The sequence below is a fragment of the Aspergillus fischeri genome, genomic scaffold (assembly GCF_000149645.3).
Source record: "Aspergillus fischeri NRRL 181 1099437636249 genomic scaffold, whole genome shotgun sequence".
In the NCBI taxonomy this organism is placed as follows: Eukaryota; Fungi; Ascomycota; class Eurotiomycetes; order Eurotiales; family Aspergillaceae; genus Aspergillus; species Aspergillus fischeri.
Window position 1 is genome coordinate 4,644,325 of NW_001509770.1, and position 19,728 is coordinate 4,664,052.

Sequence of the window (19,728 nt, forward strand, 5' to 3'; positions counted from 1 at the left end):
ATATACCGTTCGATCCTCAAGCCACTTCTGGAGCAGTGGTTCATTCCTAGTATCGTCCAATGTCAGAGGCCAGACATAACCCTTGACACAACTAAGAACTGAGCTGTAATGGCATGACAGCGAGCTTCCCAACTCTCCTTCTACTGTTAAACTTGGCACTCTTTCTTGACATATATCGTCATGCACGTAAAGTTATCATCGTGATCCTCGGGGAACGGAAACTGATCATAGCACGTTCGGATCATCTCTCTGACGCGAGGGGAGTCTGGATCGGTGCTGTTGCCAATATTAACCAAACAAGACCGTCATAGACGCCAAGGACACGTACAGGGCGTGTTCCGGATCTTCCTCTTTGACAGTACACCAGATGAGAATCGACGGACGGGCAATGTCCGCAACAATCTCCTTGACACAAATGTTAGGGCCACAGGAAAACACGAGGGAGGCATCGTCCATTTCGAGGAAGCCCTCCGGATCTTCGAGCACCTTGATATCTGATTTCTCAAGAACCAGCCTGTCTGTCTTGGAATATCCCGGGTCCTGCACGTAACACGCGACCTCGCCGGTACCTAAATTGCATTCCTGCAGAAAGGTCTTCATCGTTAACAGGAGTGCATGTTGAACGGCTGATCTTGTAGATCCGCAGCACTCCAATGTCGGGGTGAAAGACCCGCATGCCATACCTATCACCTTGGCGATCTTGGTATCAAGATTCAACGACGAGAGGGTGGATTTGATGTCTCTCCATGGTTCGCTCCCTTCCCAGCCCCGCAAGGTAGTGTCCAGGAATTCCAGCCCTGAATTAAGATCCCCCAGGGGTCCAGGCTCAGGCTCTTGGCCGACGCGAGTCATCCAGTGTCCTATTCCCACGCTGCAATACGCCTGGGACAGACTGTATTCCAGCAAATCTTTGAGCCCTGTAAATGAGCGATAGGAAATTTGCGGGGTGGTTCTTGGAACATATCGTGGAATTAGCCAAATTTTTCCTTTCTCGCGTCGTCGAAAAAGGGATAGAAAAGAGATGTCTATCTCACAGCATCCATTCCACCCGTTTCTCCTCTCCCGTGTCATCGTCGGGCTCCCAAAGCGTTTTGATGTCGCCGGTTTTCACAGGCCATTCATACATCGACCCATCGAACGCTTTCACATAAATGGAGTCGCCCTTTTTGAGGGACTTCCGCAGCTGATCGCGCACATCCTGGAGGGAATCGCGGGGAAAGAGCGGTCGTCCTGCTTGATACCACCGGTCGATGTTGGCGATGGCTTCGGATTCAGTGGGTTCCCACTCATCCGCGTCTTTTCCATCGCGAAGGGGGCGATCAATCCAGGCGTGCATGTTGAATGTTGCAACGGGCTGGGTGGAGATGAAGATGATGAGGAGCTACTCAAGGCGCGTATTACCCCGCATGCTGGCTTCATGCAGTACAAGTACGCTGGCTGACCCAATCCGCACATCCATATCAACCCTCCCAATCTGCACACTGGGTTGGATATAGGTAGGCCCTGATCTAACCTATATCTAAATAGGTTAAACATACCCAATCTGCATGAATATCGATAACCAACAAGAGTTCCTTAATTCGAGAAACCCACGGTGTAGCCTGCACTATGTAGGACTTCTTTATTCATTATCAACTGCACTCCCCTCACTCTCGGTTTAATTTAATCAGAGTCTTCCTGGTAATATGGCGGACCCAAGGGGGCTCCCCATTTGCAGTCCTTGTCTATCCTTCCATGGATCCAGCATGGACTCTCAGTCAGAATGCAATCGTCCACACAGGTGATGTCTGACGCTCCAGCCACCTCCCCACGGTAGCAACGTACCACCCGGCCACACTCATCGTAGAAGACAATAAGAACCTTGCCAGCATTCCGGCCCTCGGTTGCCAGCGTCGTCCTATCTGCGTCCAACTACGAGAGCCCAATGGCACACGGTGTAGTCATGCTCATTTTCACTGTAGTTCTCCCCTTCATCCGACTCGGTGGCTTCTCGCAGCGCCTCCTGCAGGCCTTCGTTATATTCTTCTGTAGAGACATGAAACTCCAGAGGCTGTGAGGTGCGCAGGAAGATCTTCTGCCAGCCGACCCCAAAGCCGTATAATGGCGAGACTCCAGCAAGGGGCCTACATTCGGATTAGCCGGTATACAAAGATAACCGTATATATTCTTCTACTTCCTCACTGTTGCTGCAGGCAGATGATATTATGATTTCGCTCCAGACGGACATGGCATCATGCAATTACTGCCGACTTGTTTCTACAGAAACTAGATAATAGCAGTATCCATTTCTCAGGATTTACAGACCAGGAGCACCATATGCTCCTGTAATAGAAACTTAATACTCTCATTGATGTTACAGATTGTACCGTAGAAAGATCACCTACGATCTGGTACATAGTATAGACAATTAAGCCTGGGTGACCAAGGCTGACTTCCAAGTCTGCCAAAAGTTGCTGGACGAAGTGAAGATAAAGGATATTATTCCCTGGACCTCTTCATCATCGTGTTCGCAGTCGTGAGCCAATCTGGGATACCCAGACTCCAGAGCCTCCTCCTCGTCGTCGTACTTGTTGGCCTCGTACGAAGAACCCGACGGGAGTTCCACTTTAATCATCTTAGCCTCACTGGGAGTGCCCTCGCCATTCATGGCAAACAACATATACCACCCTGGAAGAATAATACCAGCATCGTCAGGGAGCCGAGCGGCGTACTTGCTCTGAGGCAATGGCTTGACGTGGAGAGGAATACGACGCTGGTCGGTGTTGACGGTGTGGGTGGTAGTTCCGACACGGACCAAGGCGGCAGACTTGATTTCCGAATTTGTCTGAAATCTCAATACCTGGCCGACGGCGACTCTCGCACCTCGGTTGATGACATTGATGATCTCCGGACGGGTGGCTCTCTGGCCGTCGGCCGTGAAGAGGTATGGTGGAGTGAAGATCTCAGCGTCATAGTGGTTGGCCGAACAGTTACCGCAGAGACCACCGCCACCGTTGAGAACGGTAGCATCTGGCAGCAACATGGAGATACTGTGGTAGACTCGCTTGATGTTGTTGCGACTCAGCTTCACGAAAGTGTCTGTCTCGGGATCATAGATTTCCGGCGTGAAATTGATGTCTCCCTCGTGGAAGGGCTTGCCCCAGGTCTGACCACCAGCAATAAAGACCTTCCCATCCGGAAGGACAACTGAAGTGTGGAAAACACGCTGGAAGTTCATTCCACCTTCACCTGTCCCATCGGGGCCTTTGCCGGCCACCTCGACCTGGGGTGTTTGATAGGGATCTCCCAGAGTGATGACATGGGCATTCTTGGAACCGTAGGAGCCGTCGTAGTGGCGCTGGCCACCGAACGTGAGGATCTTACCCTTGGTGGCGTCGTACATGACGGCGCTGCCAGACATGGAGTCGTGATCGTCTTTGCGTTTTCCGGCCTCTTTCACGGAACCCTTGACCCTTCCCTTGTAATCTTTGGCGTCAACATTGAACCAATGCATCATCTTACTGGGGCCAGCCTGGAAAACACTCGCATCCTTCCAGCCAAACAGCCAGCCGTGGTTATCGGCCCGCCATGCCCCCAGACGGTCGTCGGTCATCATCGGCTCGACCTTGGCGCCTGGACGTCTTTCCCACCTTGCATTCTCCCCGGGAACGTAGACCTCGCCATTCTTTTCGATCTTATCTCCACCGCTCCAGGACCCTCCGATTGTAAAAATGCGACCGTCAGAGAGCGTTGTCGAAGCGTGATATCCACGAGGAATGGCCATGCTGGGGCCTTTCACCCACGCCGTGCCATTGTACACACTCGTGCGCCCAGAGTCAGCACCGCCACTGACGACAATGTTACCGTCGATGTCCATGGAGGTGCCCGGGCAGAACATGTCGTGCTTGGTTTCAAAGACCTCACTCTGCGTGATAATGCCGTCGCGGTTCATGGTGGTCGTCAGGGTCTTACCACCGGGGGAGGCGAAGAACTGGTCGTCCGCCCAGGCCGACCACATGATAATGTCACCATGCTGTTCGACCGCAGCGGACACGGGAACAATTGGTAGATTGATTGTGGGACCCCAAAAGCCCTTGCTGGGTTCAACTTCGGGGAACGTGCCTTCGTTGTAGGAGTAAACGGCAAGGTTGACGATAGAGATCGGCCCATTCTTGATCTGCGACCGGTTGGAACAGGACTCGGTCTCGGCAATGAGCTTGACGAAACGAGCAGGTTTGGGGATAAAGGCCGACATCTTCGGGCTCTTGTTCGATCCCCAGGTACCGTAGGCGACTTCGGTCCACTTTGCGCCGTCCCGAGAGAGTGAGATACGGTGTTCACCAATCTGGCCACGCTCAACACTCTTCTCCAGACGAGGCAGCATCGTCAGACCGGAAACGTAGTACTCTTTGCGCAGATCGACGACGATCCAGGGAGCCTCCCCTTCTTGGGCAGGGTCGCTAAGCCAGTATCTCTCGCTCCGGTCGTCAATGGCAAATTCGCACTCATTGCCTTCGTACTGGCTGGAGCACTGGACCTTCCAGTTCTCAGCGGAGTTCTTTGCATTGGTTTTGGGGATAAGGTCCGAGTCGGGAGGAGGAGACTGGTATTTAATCCTGCCAGACACTGATTGGGCAATCTCAACGCGCTGCGCTTCGGAGGATTCATAGGAGAATTCAGCGGGTTTGAAGGCCTCGACAGCCACTGCCCCCAGGAGGAGACCATGTGTCCACTGGAACCTCATTTTGATGCAGATGAAAGTCCTGCGAGAGTGGATGGGATGAAAGAATGAAAGGAAATTGCTTATAAATAACAGCCGGACGGGAAGTATCAACAACCGCGCGTGATACGTAATGTCCGTGGCTGCCATGGCAGTTGGGATGCAGCTCGCCACCAACACCTGTTCGCTTTGGGATCGTCGGTGGATTTGGGTTGAGATGTGATTAGATTGATTTTTCAGCTCCTATACCATCACTTGTGGCCCAGTATGGAGTTTAGTGGTGCGAATCCTTCCTTGTTGGGATTGTTTTGCATCTCTAGTCCCCTGTATCTCCACCTTCGCGTTGATCGCAAGCTGCGTCATCCCAGGAAGGTCTATATCCTGACTGCATGACGATGATAGATGGTAAACGGTATGTCTTATATGGGTACAGAGTCGATCGACTTGGTGTCTGGATGTGGTGTAGCCCTGTACTGATGGGATGTTGGGTTGGTACCAGCAATGTGGTAAGAAGTACAGCAATCCTAAGATACCGAGTGTGGGTGTTCCGCTTGCCCGGGAACTCGGCAAACCTGCTTCCTCGGCGATGATCTATTACAACTGAGATCGCCCGTCCCGAGTGGTTGACCGGCTGAAGATCATTGCTGATCATGGTTCTAGTTGACGCTTTGTGCGAATCTACCATACGCCGCGAACTCCCAAGTGGACCTGCTCAGCTCCACCATGCGGACGGCTCGGTCCTGATATCCTTCCCTTCCAGTTCCATGTGTCTATCATATTGAGCTGAGAGTTTTGTTCACAGGTTGTCATATATATAATCCGTCTGATTGGCTATTGTCGAAAGTCATATCGCCGGATGCGCATATCTAAGTACTCATGCTATATAGGTTATTGATATACAACAAGATCGGGCAATAGTGATTGCAGGCATTACGTTGGACTCCACTATCCCCACTGTTCAGCTGAAGAAATGCTGCAGTCTGTGCTGATGATGATCCGAATTACTATCAATCGGAATACTAATCTACGGGATGTGATTAGTGTGATCTCAGACACCGGGATCCGCCAGATCAGCGTAGAATCCCACACCCTCCTCACCGTCACCATATGTGGATATCTGACTGATCACATTGGACGTCATCCTCACAGCGGCAGGAGGAGTGGATCAACACGCCGCACATACGACAGATCCGCTTCAGTGTGTGGAGAAAGGAATTGCATCACGATCCTCACCTTGTCTGGGTCGAGGAATCCACAAATCATGGTCTGGTCATTATCGATTGCTTTAGGCCGTGATGTTTGATGCAGTTCCCATTTTAAATGGAGGGATAGTGGGAGGCCAAGGAGGGGGAGCTGAGCTGATCCTGGTGATGAAATCGAATACTCGCACTCAGCCTGAATACAGACATAAAAGGGGCCACCAGTACTCAGAGTGCGTAGCACAACTCATTCCCTTTACAGTCTCCAGAGTACGCATAGATCAAAATGCCTGTCGACAAGCAAGAGCGAGTGGTCGACACCGACAACATCCAGGGCAGCATCTGGCCCCGTCTCCCCAAGTACTATGAATCCTACCTCTTTTTTAAGATCACCAATAAAGAGAGGTTCAGAATACACCTCAGAGATATCCTTGACAATGGGGAGATCACCACCGGCACTCAATGCGAGGACCACCTGAAGTCAACTGGCGAGCTGGAAGAAGCATGTGCAAGCTCCCGACGTGATATTCCCGAAGCAGACCGGAAGCCTTTTACCGCAGTGAACGTCGCCTTCACCCACATGGGCTTGCTCAAGGTTCGCCGCTCTCTCTCCAATTACGTACTGGTTTGATAACTGTGTATATTGATATGTTGACACTTTCTCAGGTGGAACCTCCTGGAGTTGAAGCAAAATTTGCCGCGACTCTGGAAAAGGATCCGGATGATTATTGCAGGGATAGGATCAACGAAGGTCTTTTCGAAAAAGGAATGTTCGATGACCTCGTCTATGAAGGTGCCGATAGCCCTGCTGCTTTGCATCCGGACTTCAGGGCTCCTCCCGGAAACGAAACTAAGCAAGACCTTGAACGTTGGGAGTGGAGAGTCGACGGTGTTTTCATTGTCGCTGCCCACACTGCGAAAGCTGTGCGCAAGAAGGTTTATGATCTGGAAGATGCCTTCAATGTTGGGGATGCGAATCGGGCCAGTATGAAGATTGCCTTCAGAAGAGATGGCCAACAGCGTCCTGGTGCAAACCGTGGCAAAGAGCAGTACGGTTTCTCCTACTTTCATTTTATTGTCTGTGAATGCTGCTGATTCTATAGCTTTGGTTACGAGGATCACATCTCTCAACCAAGGATTAAAGGCCTGGATGATCCCCCAGCCAAGGGTGAACCCCATGCCTGTCCTCCTGGGTGTGTCAGACCCTGTTAACAGCTCGATTGTTAATTGCCCGTTAACAGGACTTAGGTACATTTTTCTGGGCCACAAAGGTGACCCGAATCTGAAAAGAGGCCCTGAGTGGGCTAAGGAGGGCAGTTTCCTCGTCTTTCGTCAGCTCGACCAAAAGGTTCCCGAATTTGAAAGGTTCCTCGAGGAATGGGCACCGCAAGTCCCAGGAACCAACTATAACGGACCCAATGGTGCTGCGAAGCTGGGTGCTCATCTGATGGGACGATGGAAGAGCGGTGGGCCTACCATCCCCATATCTTGTTATGATCCACCGACTAGGCAAGAGCTAATCGACAATCAGGAGCCCCTGTCGCCAAGGCCCTTGATGAGGACAATCCAGACTTGGCATTCGACAACAAGTTTGATTTCAGACCCAAGAAGAGTATCAAAGGTTGTCCGTTTGCCGCTCACATCCGCAAGATGCGTCCTCGAGCCGATAAGAAACGTGATGTCGGGACTGAAGAAGATGGCGATACCACGGAGCTTCCGGAGCCAGACAGTGACGAGTCTGAGGCCGAAGGACAAGAAGAGGATGCTAGTGTCATCCTCCGTCGTGGTATCACCTTTGGACCTGAACTCACCGAGCAGGAAAAGCGGGAGAGGAGAACAATTGAACAACGAGGGATCTACTTTACATGCTACCAGAGTCTTATTCGGGACGGGTTCAACTTCCTCATGACTCGTAAGTTTACCATATATTCAATCATCTGGAATCTGCCTACGATGCTAATAAATATAGGCTGGGCGAGTAACTCATCCTTCCCTGAGTATAAGACCAAGACTTTCCCCGACGGGCCTGGTATGGACCCCTTTGTCAACCAGAGACTCCGATCCGATCATCCCGAGGGTCACATAAGTTTATATGATGGAAGCAATCCAGACAAGACTGTTAAGCTTAATCTTGGTATCAGTCCGTGGGTTGATCAGAAAGGTGGTGAATACTTTTTCACTCCTTCCATCAAGGCCTTAAGGGAGCAATTTTCAACTTCCGTTCAGGTCCAATAGCCAAGCTATAAGATGCCGCTGGAAATTATGGAAATTATTTCCACTTCTCTAGCTGAGAAGTGGAAATAATAGGTAGAAGAAATCAATCAGGACCACCTCTGAGACATTGACTCTTTCAAAGTGCAGCTCAACGATTCACTATAATCATACTAGGATGTGGAGGAAACGATCTTCAGAAACGCAAATTTTATATATTCAGAGCTATAAACTAGTCACGTAATCAATAGGCAATAGTTAAACGTCAGATCTAAGATGTCCTAAGAGAACCAACAGGAGATAGGAACAGAGAAAGAGACAGAACAGATTTTTGTCTAAAATATTGGCCTTCAACTCCATCAAGAGACGTGTCAATCTCGTATACTCCGTACATCAGGTGCCAAGAATCGAACACGAGTGCCAAGAACGGAAGATGATTTGCATATCCTCAAATTAACCATCTAGAATTCTATGGCATGTGGCCGGCAAGTCAGGGGCTTTTGAGGTTGTGGAGAGCGACTGAGAATAAGCCAACAACAACACCTGACAGAAGTCGGGATCACACACAAGGGCCCAAGACCTGCAGAGAGCACTCGACTGTATCTAGTTTTCTTTTGAACTTGAGATACACTCCCCAAGATTCTTCAACCATGCCACGAAAAAGGAAGTCCACAGTGGATGCAGGCCAGCTTAGAAGAAGCGGCAGGTCAAAGCGAATAGCAGTCGATCAGGGCTGTTCCAGTATCGGCACCCAAAGCAGTTCCAATATGGATCATTTCGCCCGTATGCATAGAGATGTTTTGAATCTCATCTTACATTATCTCTCACCTGCGGATCTCACTTGTTGCGGGTGTGTGAGCAAAGGTTGGAGAGACACCATACACTGGTGGGTAGCAGCATTTGGATTCCGTGTCCATTTTCCGCATATTATCTGGGATCTCCAACGAGGGCCAAACACCGCAATCTGGGAGGCATTCAAAGTCCAAGGTGGGTATTTATTTAGTCTATTATACATTCTGATGCAATCCATACACAACTTAAGTCAAACGACACTAATTCTTTGCGCCTTTCCTCACACACAGCCCGTCAACAACATTGCATTCAGTCAGGAAAACCATCATCAATACAAGAATTCAGCTTCCCGAGTTACTTTGATATGACCATCGTGGGAAACTTTGTAGCTGGTCGGAGTAACGCACACGAACTGACTGTATCTTGGCATCAACTTGCTGTTCCGGGTGGTGCAGTCGTGCATACTAAAGAAGTTCCCCTCAAGAAGGTCTGGAAGGTTCATGTGGTCCTGATGTACCTTGAGATGAACCAGGAGGGCATGTTACTCCTGCGGCTCAGGGAGACGGGGAAAGACCGTGCCAGGTACGTATCGTAAAGATCATATAGTACAACCTATATGTCACTGACCAGGTGCGCTAATTGTCACGATGTCGATTAGAAGTGCTGTCTATGCGCCAATGGATGGCAAAACTGTCTGGCGGCAAGACCACAGGCACAATGACCCAAGGTATGGGGTTCCAGGCGAGCTCACTCCGCTCTTAATAGGGAGGTCTGTCCTGCATTGCGCGAGACGGGGTTCTAACCGTGACACTTTTGATCTTGTTGGCATCGACTTCCGAGCCAGCAACCCCACTGTTATTTATGAGTCATCCGTCGTCGGGCAACGAAACTGGGCCCATAACAAATCCTGCAGAAGGCTTGTACTCATTGGTGAACAGCATGAGCTAGTGGTGCTAAGTGGTAATGAGAAGTGGGTGGGAACGGGGACGATATCGATTCTTAATGGCGAAAATGGCCAGGTTCTCTTCCAGTTCGACGGCGGGCCGGCCCATTTCCATGGCCATAAAATAGTGGCGTATCCGACTATCAACCAGTTTTCGATACAAACAGTGCCAGCACGCATCCGGCTGAACGATGCTGTACAGCCCTGGGAAGCCCATCCAAAAGTAGTGCGGGACTTTATTATCATGCAGACATTTTCATTCGCTTTTTCTGGGTCTGGCAGCGGCACCATCAGCATACACAGGTTGGGCACTGATGTGGTTCTCAGCCCATGCAGTATTCACAAGATTGCCATTCAGCCCTTTGCAAAAGTAGCAGTTGCGCTACAATCCGATGATAACACCATTCTGAGCGACCGGATTCTGAGCTACCCACTTGTCGAAACAAACGAAACCCATCTGATCCAGATGGCGGAGGCAGTGCTGAAAGCATCATGTCTTCCACATTCAGAACCCCCGAGCCTGCGTCACTGTTTTATTCTCCAGGAACCGGGGACCAAAATTAGTCTTGGGTCATCATTAAGCCAACCGGGACCGCTAACCCCTGCACGGGATATTCGTATGCGTTCCCTCGAGGGTTTTGTTGATGGTGGACACCTTTTATTGGAAGCTTCTGAGGCCCAAGTTCTGCTGCAGTTCTAGGTGGATCTTTCAACCATAACTGCGCTTTAATCCCCACAGAATTGACACAATGGTCAGTGCAGGATGAGTATCATACAGAGCTGATGCCCATAGGATCCTGTAGGGATTGATTAGTTGCCATTGTGCCTGGCAGTGCTGCTGCAACAGATGTTTACATACAGGGAACTCATCCCTTTTTTACTCTAGTATCTGATATCAGTGCTCTGCGTGCAACGATAGGAAAAAACCAGAAGTCCACATTGTAGCTATAGTCTGGTGTAGAATTAGCCTGTCGTTAGTTGTAAACTGTCACTGCTTAGTGCATCATTTAACTGTCATAGACATGGTCCCAGTTGTGGTCGTCGCCGTCATTCTGCCGTTCATCAACTTGAGCATCTCAGCCCTCTTCTGCTCTTCATCTGGTATCTGACTTGTCGCTGCAAGGTTTTCCTGAAATTCCTTGCGCTTTTCTTCCTCGACACGAGCTGCCTCCCTCTGCTTCGTTGTCACCATCAGTCAATCCAATAGTACCAGCGGTCTCGACAACGATGTCTTCTTGAAGCGGGTTGTCTTCTTCAAGGGGGTTTTCCTCTTCTTCCATTCTCTTCCTCTCCTCTTCCCCTTTTTCTTCTCGGCTTCTCTGTCGATCTTCTCCTCTCCGATCTGCGTCCCGCTCTCATCATACACGGGTCTGTAGTACTCAACTCCGGTCTGGTTTCCGTTGTCATTGTAAACGAATTTGCAGTACTCGTTACTGTCAGCAGTCCGTTCTTGGACCTTCTTGAGCGGCTGGATCCATTTCCAGGGTCAGTTCAGGTCAAAAGCATCCGAGCGAGACACTTACACTCTTACGGAGAACTTGGATAGTGGGAAGCCTGTAGATAGGTGCGAAGTACGAGACAACGTATGCTATGTCGTCCTTTATGAAGTCAGAACTTGAACCATAGCTCAACGCTTCGGAGAACAAACCTCATCCGCTTTGTACGTCGACCAGCCCTCAATGTTGGCCTTTGCAAGGGACGAACCACTACCTCCAATCTTCCCCACACCGGTGGCTGCAAGGGCCAAACCCGCGCTGCTGTCCCGGCTATGCGCGCTTGGCATAGCTATGGCACACTCCTGGGTTGACCATGTCTTTTGGATTGCCCACAGGCCGTACTCTTTGATATCGGCACCATGGACGGAGCTCACAAGCGCCTTTGCAGTTTCCTTGACCCATTCCTCGAGCAGCTGTGTGTAAGGGTGCTCAAAACCCTCATCTATCACTGCCTGGTCGGTAGTAAGTGCCGCTTTGCCGGTCTTGCCTCATTTGTTCCCTGCATTAGCTGATACATCCATAGGGGCAGCAGTCAGGGCCCCTGAAAGTCCTCCAGTGAGCCCGAAGCTTGCTTCAGCTTCACTTCCTGAGGACCCGGTTTTCACATGCTTTCATCTAGTTTTGTACGCTGCAGGGGCTGATCAAGCCCTGTGGATCCCTTGCTTTCAGGATCTCCGGGGACGGAAGTATCGGTAATCAGGTTCCACTTTCCGTGACTGTCGAAGTACCCGATCGCGCCGGGCTGGAGCTTACTAAATGGTTGAGGTTTATATAGATAGTGACCATCGCCATTAGGCTCTATGAGCTTGGCATACTCCTGGTAGATGCTGCCAGTCAGTTGATCTCTGTCGGTCATTGTGGTAATCGTAGCGAATGCGATCACTGCTTCCTGCATGCAGGGAAGTTTGTGGATGATCTCGGACGTGCATTGATGCCGTTGCTTCGGAGATTAAAGAGGCATAGCCTTATGACTTTAAGGTATGCCTTATGCAGGATTATAATTATATTGCACTTATTGATATGTCTAGATGGTATCTTGAGGCGTGCGTCCAACATCAAATTCTTGGTGCTAAGGGATACCTACGCGAGCATCAGGGAAACATCAAGCATCTATTACTTTATACTAGATGGTGCATTAGGACAACCTGAGTGGCAAACTATCAATTTCACGGTTTCATAATCCTCGAAACTTCTGTTGGACAGAGATCAGTACAATTAACCACCATATTGCTCTGACACACTTCTTTGCAGCCAATGCATGTCGCCTCGGAGAACGCTCACTTGATGTGGAACCCTGATGATCCTTCAACATACCTGATTCGCAGTAAGTTATTTCTGCTGAAAACGACAGTGATAGAAGCCGAACAGCTACCGCAAGGCTCAATGCACCATTTTCGCCCCCATCAACCAAACTGGGGGTTTAGAAAATTCTCTCTTATGACAGATCTGGCGCAACGCCTTGGATACAGCAGCCATTCGTCCATTCCGGAGATTGGGATAGTCAATCTAACCGTTTATCTACGGACCCCACGAGTACAGGATATTTATCTCCAGTATGGGTGCGTCTTGTTACGTGATCACACAATCACTGTGCTAATTACTGTGTAGGAACATGAGACAGCCGGGCAGAATCCTAGTTGGCCTCGAAAACAAAGCCAAAACGGGCTGGTTGAACGTCCTACTACAGACCTACTACCATATCAATGCCTTCAGAAGCGTATGTTCATGGAACACACGAATTCGTCTCTTAGAGATTACTGATGTGTTATTAAGATGGTATATAAAATTCCAACAAGCTACAATGCGACCGCAGACATTGTCTGGGCGCTACAACGTACTTTCCATGCCATGCAGATATCTCAAGTTCCAGTATCAACAGATGAGCTAATATCGGCAATGGGCTGCAGAGTGGGAGAAGCACAGGATGCTCAGGACAAAGCATTGTTGATTCTCTATCTTCTCGAAAAGGGAATGGAAGCAAGGGAGGTCGGGGGCAATTTGAAGCGCTTATTCGAGGGCCAGTTGTGCACGTACCAGTATGCACTGGACTCTTATCAGGGATCTTCAAGATGTGAAATGTTCTGGGATCTCTCATTGAATATTCGCCCATATCGCTCATTAGCTGAGAGCCTTCGGGATTACATTCAACCTCTCGGCGTTGAGGACAGCCACTTGCTCGGTAGAGGGCAGAGGGGGACCCAAGTGCCAACAATCGATCGGTTTCCACCTGTCCTTCATCTCCATCTCAAGCGATATGAATACAATCTGAAAGCTCCCAGATTCGTCAAGGATGACTCCTTATGGGAGTTCCCAGATGAAATCGACTTGGCCCCTTTCCTATCTTTTTCAGCGGACAAGTCGGAGCCCAGCATCTACCGACTTTTCGCTGTCATTACGCATGAGGGTAATGAAAATGGAGGCGTCTACTATGTGTATTTGCGACCAACTGGGGACGGGCCGTTTGTCAAGTTCCATGATGAGCAAGTGACCCCTGCATCTTCGGAGGAAGTTTTTGATACCAACTTTGGGGAGGACTACGGGGACATGTATGGGGCATCCAAGTCAGCATACATTCTATTCTACTGCAGAGTCTCAAGGCTGCAGGAGCTTTTTGGGGATATTACAGATGCAGATCTTCCATCTTCTGTTGGCTACTGGGCATCCTCACATAGGTGTCGCGGCTGAGACCGATGACTTGGAACCAAATAACAGTATCATAGTCAGTTGATCATGACTCAAGAACTCTATGCCTCTATGGCCAGGTAACCTGTGTTATTCTACATAGGGTGTCATGGGTTAAGGTTGATAGTCTACGTGTGCTCCAGGTTTAAGAAGAGGGTAGATTTTGACAACTTGTTGAGTTCAGGTACAGCCTACCAAAACTAGCACTAAACCTTAGTAATTTTAAGTCCAAGAATTAGAACTTAGAACCTACCCTAGCCTAGTATGATTTACTGTGAGTATTACTATAAAGATTTAAACCTTGTATGGCTCAACTACTCATAAGCTCCTGGTAAGCAAGCTTAGTACACTCGGCCCGGATGATATTCTGGAATGATCTGTTATATTCTCCTGCCAAGAACAATGTCCAAGACATCAAACCTATCTGTACCATCTCACAGCGAAGCCATATGTCTATTGAGTTTCCTGAGCTGATTATGTCGATCTGGATCGTCCTTTGGTACCTCCTCCGACATCGTTGGTATCAAATGAGTCGCTTCCTTAGATCTGCGGTGACGGGTAGCAGCAGAATCGCCATTTCGAAGAAAGAAACTCATAATCGTCCGAGGATTATATTATAGTTGGTTATTGGTACCGCGCGAGTGTCCAGCCATTGCGTGAACAGATCCACAAATGTGTCCCGGACGTTGGGGTCAGATGAAGGACAGTGGAAGAAAAGAGCGCCTTCACTCTGCGTGATCAAGGTGAGTTTAGTATCTGAATCCACTTTCTGAAGACACTCCGTGATGTCAGATAGGACTGAGTCGATGAGAGGGATGGGCATAACAAGTTTAATATGAATCTCATCTCTGTTTTCTGAATCCATGCTTTATCATTAACGGAGCGGGAAGGCTTGGTTGTATATGTGGTCTCCTAGACATCTATACTTATAAGCTGGGTGGCAACAGGCCTAGGTAATTTAGACATCAATGGCGTCGCACTCCTTGTTTGAAAGATGTTAGTGCTTATGGTGCCTATTACATGAGATACCTTTACCTAGAGTGATTGGGCGGCAACATCTTAGTGAACAGCACAAGTGCAGCCTTTTTTTTCGGCCAGACATTCCGAGGTAGGCCAGGGTATAAGCACATTTGTGCCAACCAAGGCAAAATTACAAAATTGCTTCGTCTTGGTAGGCGTGCGCGCAGGTTTTCATTCTTTGATGTCAGTGAGCCTGGTGAAATGACCTTGCTTTTGAGAAACAAACAGGTACACATCCTAGTCACAAAGATTGCCTCTCGAATGCCGCCAAGATGAACAATTGGTGGGGCTTCCAAGCCACTAACTATGTCTTTTTGGCTGATTGGTTATATTTATTTGTTTTAGGCAGTAGTTCATGTATGTTACTCTCTGTATTCATTCCGTATTGATATTCTATCTAATCAGATCAGGGCATGATTATGGGGCGCGGGTGACTCACAAAGTATTCACCTTTGGCATTATTTGGGGGTAAGAGAGGCTGACAGCTGGTGGATGTTGCCCGTCTTGACTATTGTGGCTTGAGAGCCCCGACACCGTAATGGCCTACTCATTGTCAAGCGCATTGTGTGACTAGCAGGGCCCCTTTACTATGCACAGACGTCAGCATTGACGGCCATGGGAAAGCAACGTCACTGTTTATCACCGTCTGATCGACCTCCTGTACACAGTCAGTTACAGGGTTGGGGTTTAGGCGACAGGGCTACCTTCTGTAGAACCAGATGGGCCGGCTGTCAAACGATTAGAAAAATGCTACTTCTGAAGGATCGACGAAATTAACTTCTGCGGGCTCGGTGGAGATTGACGATCCATGGGGCCTGCACTTGGTTAGAGTACCCACCGTTCAAATCCTTACTGAACCACCAGCGTGAGGAAGCTGTTGTTCCTCCTTCGAGTCAATGGTTTGCGCAGCCATTGTAAAGCTTGATCGGATCCAGATACTGCTGGCCTTGTTGCTTAGAAATGTATGGTATAGAAAAGAGATATGCTTGTAAGTCGAGAAAGGAACCGTGGAGAATTCGGCCACAGTATGAAATTTATACTCCCGGCAAAGGAGGTCCCTCACAGCCTGTGTCCGAATACCTATACGTCTAGCTTGGCTAACCATATCCGAACTCTACGAGCGCGCTTGACTGTTGTGCAATGCGATCCCCTGGATGTACAGTTGTCGAAGTTCAGGGGACTAGTATGTTTCCGTCGGAATATGTGGCCATTCCAACCGTCTCCCGCGGATTTGAAAGTGACCTGCATGTGGGAAACAGACCACGGATGTCCCGGCTCCAAAGTCATGCCCAAGGTGATCCGGCTTCGCCTAAAGCGACGTGGGCTTATCTTGGATATTCAAAAAGTACGACGCAGCCAGAATCGGAAGGTACCTTGCGCCGTAAGAATCCACTCCGAAATGAGCTCAATGCCGATTAGCTAGAGCACGACCCCTCTGCAAGGGATCTAAACAGCCCCAAAAGTACCATATATATAGTAAGAAAATCGTAAATCAAGTGCAAGCATGGGGTGGCGTGCTCTTGCGAATTTCTTGGTTCGTATGTTGTCATAACTTAAGATTGGTTTTATGCAGGGGTGACCCCAACTGGCTTTCATTGCAGGCAGATTAGACGTTAGACTGTTAGACTTCCTGATCCGTGTTTCAAGATGTAGTATGCATTAATGGCCGGATCCTTGGTCCAAGCTGCCCGCATTCCGACGGCGACCGAACGATGAGCTAAACCAAAGACAGGTTGATATAAGTATAAGGTACATTGATAATACAAGCATTGATAATATAAGCTACTGCAAGCTTGTATTGGACGGAAGACATACTAGTATGTATGTATGTCAGAGTGGAGCTGCTGAACAACGATCTAGATTCTCCCTTGACTCGTTCATCCCGCAGATGATCATGTCTTCAAGTTCCTTTGAAGCAACTTACATTCGAGTGTGGTAACAGGAAACTTAGCAGGTTACAGGTGACACCACCCTTCAGAGGAGTTCAGGTAACCTAAAGTAGGTTAGACTACCCTTAACAGAAAAATTATAAATACCTCTACTTATTTAATTTATTTCATGTTCTGTAATAATTTTTAAACTTTTATATATATTCTTATTAACCTAGTTATTAACTAGTTAGAAATATTGTTACTTAATATCTTTAATTATCTTAAGAATAATTTAATATTAATTAATAATCTTATTAATTTATTACCTTTTATAATTATTTCTAAGGCTAAATTATTATTAGATAAATTATCTAATAAGGTAGATAAAGATATTCTATATAATTATAATATTATAACTAGTATTGCAGAAGAAGTAGTAAGAATAAACATATATCTATATAAACTAACTATAACTAGTTATTAACTAGTTTATAGCTAATACTAATTATCCCTATTGTCAAGGTGCGGGCTAGTAAGTAAACAGAAGTAGGTTAATAAGGTAGTTGACACTCAGGCTGGCTACAGTGGTCTCTATCTATCTGTTTAGGCTGCAGGGCAGGCTGGTACAGGCAGGCTCTATAGACAGGATATAGCTCAAAGAGCTTTAAATAGGTTTTAGAATTATGCAGTAAAGATATTCCTAAGGTTATATAATTCCTCCTTAGTAATGCTAACTCCTATTTACAGCAGCACTATGACAGTACTCCCCTCCTTAGGGTTAAGCTCTATCAAGATCATCCCCTGATTTAGGTTTGCTTAGGTAGCAGTGGTGGAAATTAGCTATAATCTCTTATGCATTCCTTAGGTAATGGGCGGGTTCCTTAGTAGGGTTGTCATAGCCCAGCTATTTAATAGTATACTTCAGATGGGGGCCCTATCAGCCCTGGCATTCCCAGCAGGAGTCTAAGATATCTTTAATAATCCATTCTTCTAGACCTTCAACTTCTACTAGTGGTGGTGGTGGTTATCTTTATCTAGGAATAAGGTCTTTGGTAATAGGGCATAGCAGGCTAATATTAAACACAGGGTAAATTCTCATAGAAGCTGGTAGTTCTAGCTTATAGGCATGCAGGCTGATAATCTTCTTAATATAGAATAGCCCTATATATTTCTAGTCAAGCTTCTTCTAGGGGTGTAGGGTCCTGATATTTCAGGCATCTAACCAAACTAGTTATCCCACATGGTAATAGCAGGCAGGTCTCTAGTAGCAGTTTGTCTGTTCTTCATAACAGGCCTGGGCAATGCGGATCTGGGCGCAGATATAGTTAACAATATCTTACATTTTCTTTGCAAAGGCTTCAGCATCTCTGGCAGCAGGGTGATTCACAGGCTAGATAGGTTTAAACCCTATATGTGGGTGGAATCTATAGTTTGTGAAGAAGGGCGAGATTCCAGTAGCTTTAGATCAGACAGAGTTAGAGGCAAACTTAGTTAATAGTAGCCAGTCAGTCTAATCATCTTATAGGTAAGTAATATAAGCATATAGGTATTATTCTAGGATGGCATTCATTCTTTTAGTTTAGCCATTAGTCTTAGGATAATGAGCAGTAGACAGCAGGTTCTTAATATCTAGGCATTAGGTCAGGTGCTTCCAGAATATAGTAATAAACTAAGGACCACAGTCTGATACTATTATTCTTAGCAGGCCATATAGTTTCTATATATAACAGATGTATAATCAGGCTACACCTTTAGCATCACAGGTAGCCTAGCAGGGGATAAAGTGCCTCATCTTTATAAGTTAATTAATAATAACTAGTATAGCATCATAGCCTTAACTAGGTACCAGACTGGTGATAAAGTCCATTAAGATGTCTTACTATGATTATTTAGGTACTAGAAGCAGGCATAGCACTCCTTAGCAGGCTTTATAAGATGGGGTGGATTAGCAGCAGGTATAGCAGTTTTAGGTCTAGTAATTAATATATTAGTACATGCCAGGCTAGTAGTATTCTTATGCTATTAACTTATATAACTTATGCTTTCTAGGGTGTCTAGTAGCAGGCTTATCATGGCATTCTCACAATAACTAGGCTCTCAGCTCATCATGGTCAGGGATATATAAGTATTTATGGTAGTACAGGTAGCTTCCTCATCATCTGTAATCAGCCAGGGTGATCTCAGGGTGTTAATTAGCATTCTCATCCAGTGATTACAGGATAGACTGTACAGTATCATCTGACTAGTAGGCAGTATCTAGTAGTTCCTTAATACTGAGAGGGGGCTCTGGTTTGTCTGCTTCATCTAGCTCATCTGATCTGTCTAGCTTGCCTAGCTAGTTTAGCTGGTCCAGTTGGTCCAGTTGGTCCGGTTTGTCTGGTTGATCTGGTTGAACTGTCTGAGCTGGTCAGGCAGGCACTCTGGTGGGTCCCTTAGGTGTTTTAATAACTTAGGCTACTGGGTCTGCAAAGCAAACTCTTCTTATAGCTGACTAGCTATTTCTAGTCAGGTTTTAGTTAGTCTAGCTCCTTGTGATGGCTTCTAGTTTCACTAAGTTCTGAATTTCAGAGTTAAGATTCTCTTTCTTTAGAATTGTCTGGCTCTAGTGTTGTAGCTATTCATCCCCCTCTTTAGAGAGATCTTCTAACCTCCTAGTCAGAGCATCAGGCTTAACTCCTTACTTCCTGGGTTAATACATAATTTTAAAGTTAAAGTGGGATAGGAATTCAGACTAGTGGGCTTGTCATCTGTTAAGTAGCTTAGTAGACATGAAATATTCTAGGTTACAGTGATCAGTTATAACCTTAATTAGTGA

The 19,728-nt window shown here is 47.5% G+C and overlaps 7 protein-coding genes across 7 annotated transcripts, besides 4 other annotated features; 3 read left to right on the forward strand and 4 right to left on the reverse strand.

Moving 5' to 3' along the window:
- Nucleotides 1–288: 288 nt before the first annotated feature.
- On the reverse strand, nucleotides 289–1,336 carry NFIA_023600 (uncharacterized protein; the record flags this gene model as incomplete). Its single annotated transcript, XM_001265545.1, has 2 exons — nucleotides 289–892; nucleotides 1,035–1,336. 2 exons carry the CDS (start codon nucleotides 1,334–1,336, stop codon nucleotides 289–291), a joined length of 906 nt encoding a protein of 301 aa, XP_001265546.1.
- A 561-nt stretch (nucleotides 1,337–1,897) lies between these two features.
- NFIA_023610 (uncharacterized protein) lies at nucleotides 1,898–2,227 on the reverse strand (the record flags this gene model as incomplete). The annotated part of the gene is made up of 2 exons (XM_001265546.1): nucleotides 1,898–2,123; nucleotides 2,157–2,227. 2 exons carry the CDS (start codon nucleotides 2,225–2,227, stop codon nucleotides 1,898–1,900), a joined length of 297 nt encoding a protein of 98 aa, XP_001265547.1.
- A 180-nt stretch (nucleotides 2,228–2,407) lies between these two features.
- On the reverse strand, nucleotides 2,408–4,723 carry NFIA_023620 (putative galactose oxidase; the record flags this gene model as incomplete). Its single annotated transcript, XM_001265547.1, has 1 exon — nucleotides 2,408–4,723. One exon carries the CDS (start codon nucleotides 4,721–4,723, stop codon nucleotides 2,408–2,410), a length of 2,316 nt encoding a protein of 771 aa, XP_001265548.1.
- A 1,461-nt stretch (nucleotides 4,724–6,184) lies between these two features.
- On the forward strand, nucleotides 6,185–8,133 carry NFIA_023630 (uncharacterized protein; the record flags this gene model as incomplete). Its single annotated transcript, XM_001265548.1, has 6 exons — nucleotides 6,185–6,493; nucleotides 6,565–6,947; nucleotides 7,002–7,091; nucleotides 7,147–7,364; nucleotides 7,430–7,810; nucleotides 7,868–8,133. The coding sequence occupies 6 exons, from the start codon at nucleotides 6,185–6,187 to the stop codon at nucleotides 8,131–8,133; spliced, it is 1,647 nt and encodes a 548-aa protein (XP_001265549.1).
- A 626-nt stretch (nucleotides 8,134–8,759) lies between these two features.
- Nucleotides 8,760–10,544, forward strand: NFIA_023640 (F-box domain protein; the record flags this gene model as incomplete). Its single annotated transcript, XM_001265549.1, has 3 exons — nucleotides 8,760–9,213; nucleotides 9,291–9,483; nucleotides 9,560–10,544. The coding sequence occupies 3 exons, from the start codon at nucleotides 8,760–8,762 to the stop codon at nucleotides 10,542–10,544; spliced, it is 1,632 nt and encodes a 543-aa protein (XP_001265550.1).
- Nucleotides 10,545–11,039: 495 nt separating this feature from the next.
- Nucleotides 11,040–12,196, reverse strand: NFIA_023650 (uncharacterized protein; the record flags this gene model as incomplete). Its single annotated transcript, XM_001265550.1, has 4 exons — nucleotides 11,040–11,312; nucleotides 11,368–11,442; nucleotides 11,493–11,788; nucleotides 11,968–12,196. 4 exons carry the CDS (start codon nucleotides 12,194–12,196, stop codon nucleotides 11,040–11,042), a joined length of 873 nt encoding a protein of 290 aa, XP_001265551.1.
- Nucleotides 11,073–11,108: a microsatellite.
- A 398-nt stretch (nucleotides 12,197–12,594) lies between the features above and the next one.
- On the forward strand, nucleotides 12,595–14,025 carry NFIA_023660 (putative ubiquitin carboxyl-terminal hydrolase; the record flags this gene model as incomplete). The annotated part of the gene is made up of 4 exons (XM_001265551.1): nucleotides 12,595–12,664; nucleotides 12,719–12,899; nucleotides 12,949–13,057; nucleotides 13,114–14,025. The coding sequence occupies 4 exons, from the start codon at nucleotides 12,595–12,597 to the stop codon at nucleotides 14,023–14,025; spliced, it is 1,272 nt and encodes a 423-aa protein (XP_001265552.1).
- Nucleotides 14,026–16,794: 2,769 nt separating this feature from the next.
- Nucleotides 16,795–16,824: a microsatellite.
- Nucleotides 16,825–18,339: 1,515 nt separating this feature from the next.
- Nucleotides 18,340–19,047: a mobile genetic element.
- Nucleotides 19,048–19,530: 483 nt separating this feature from the next.
- Nucleotides 19,531–19,728: part of a mobile genetic element that runs on past the window's edge.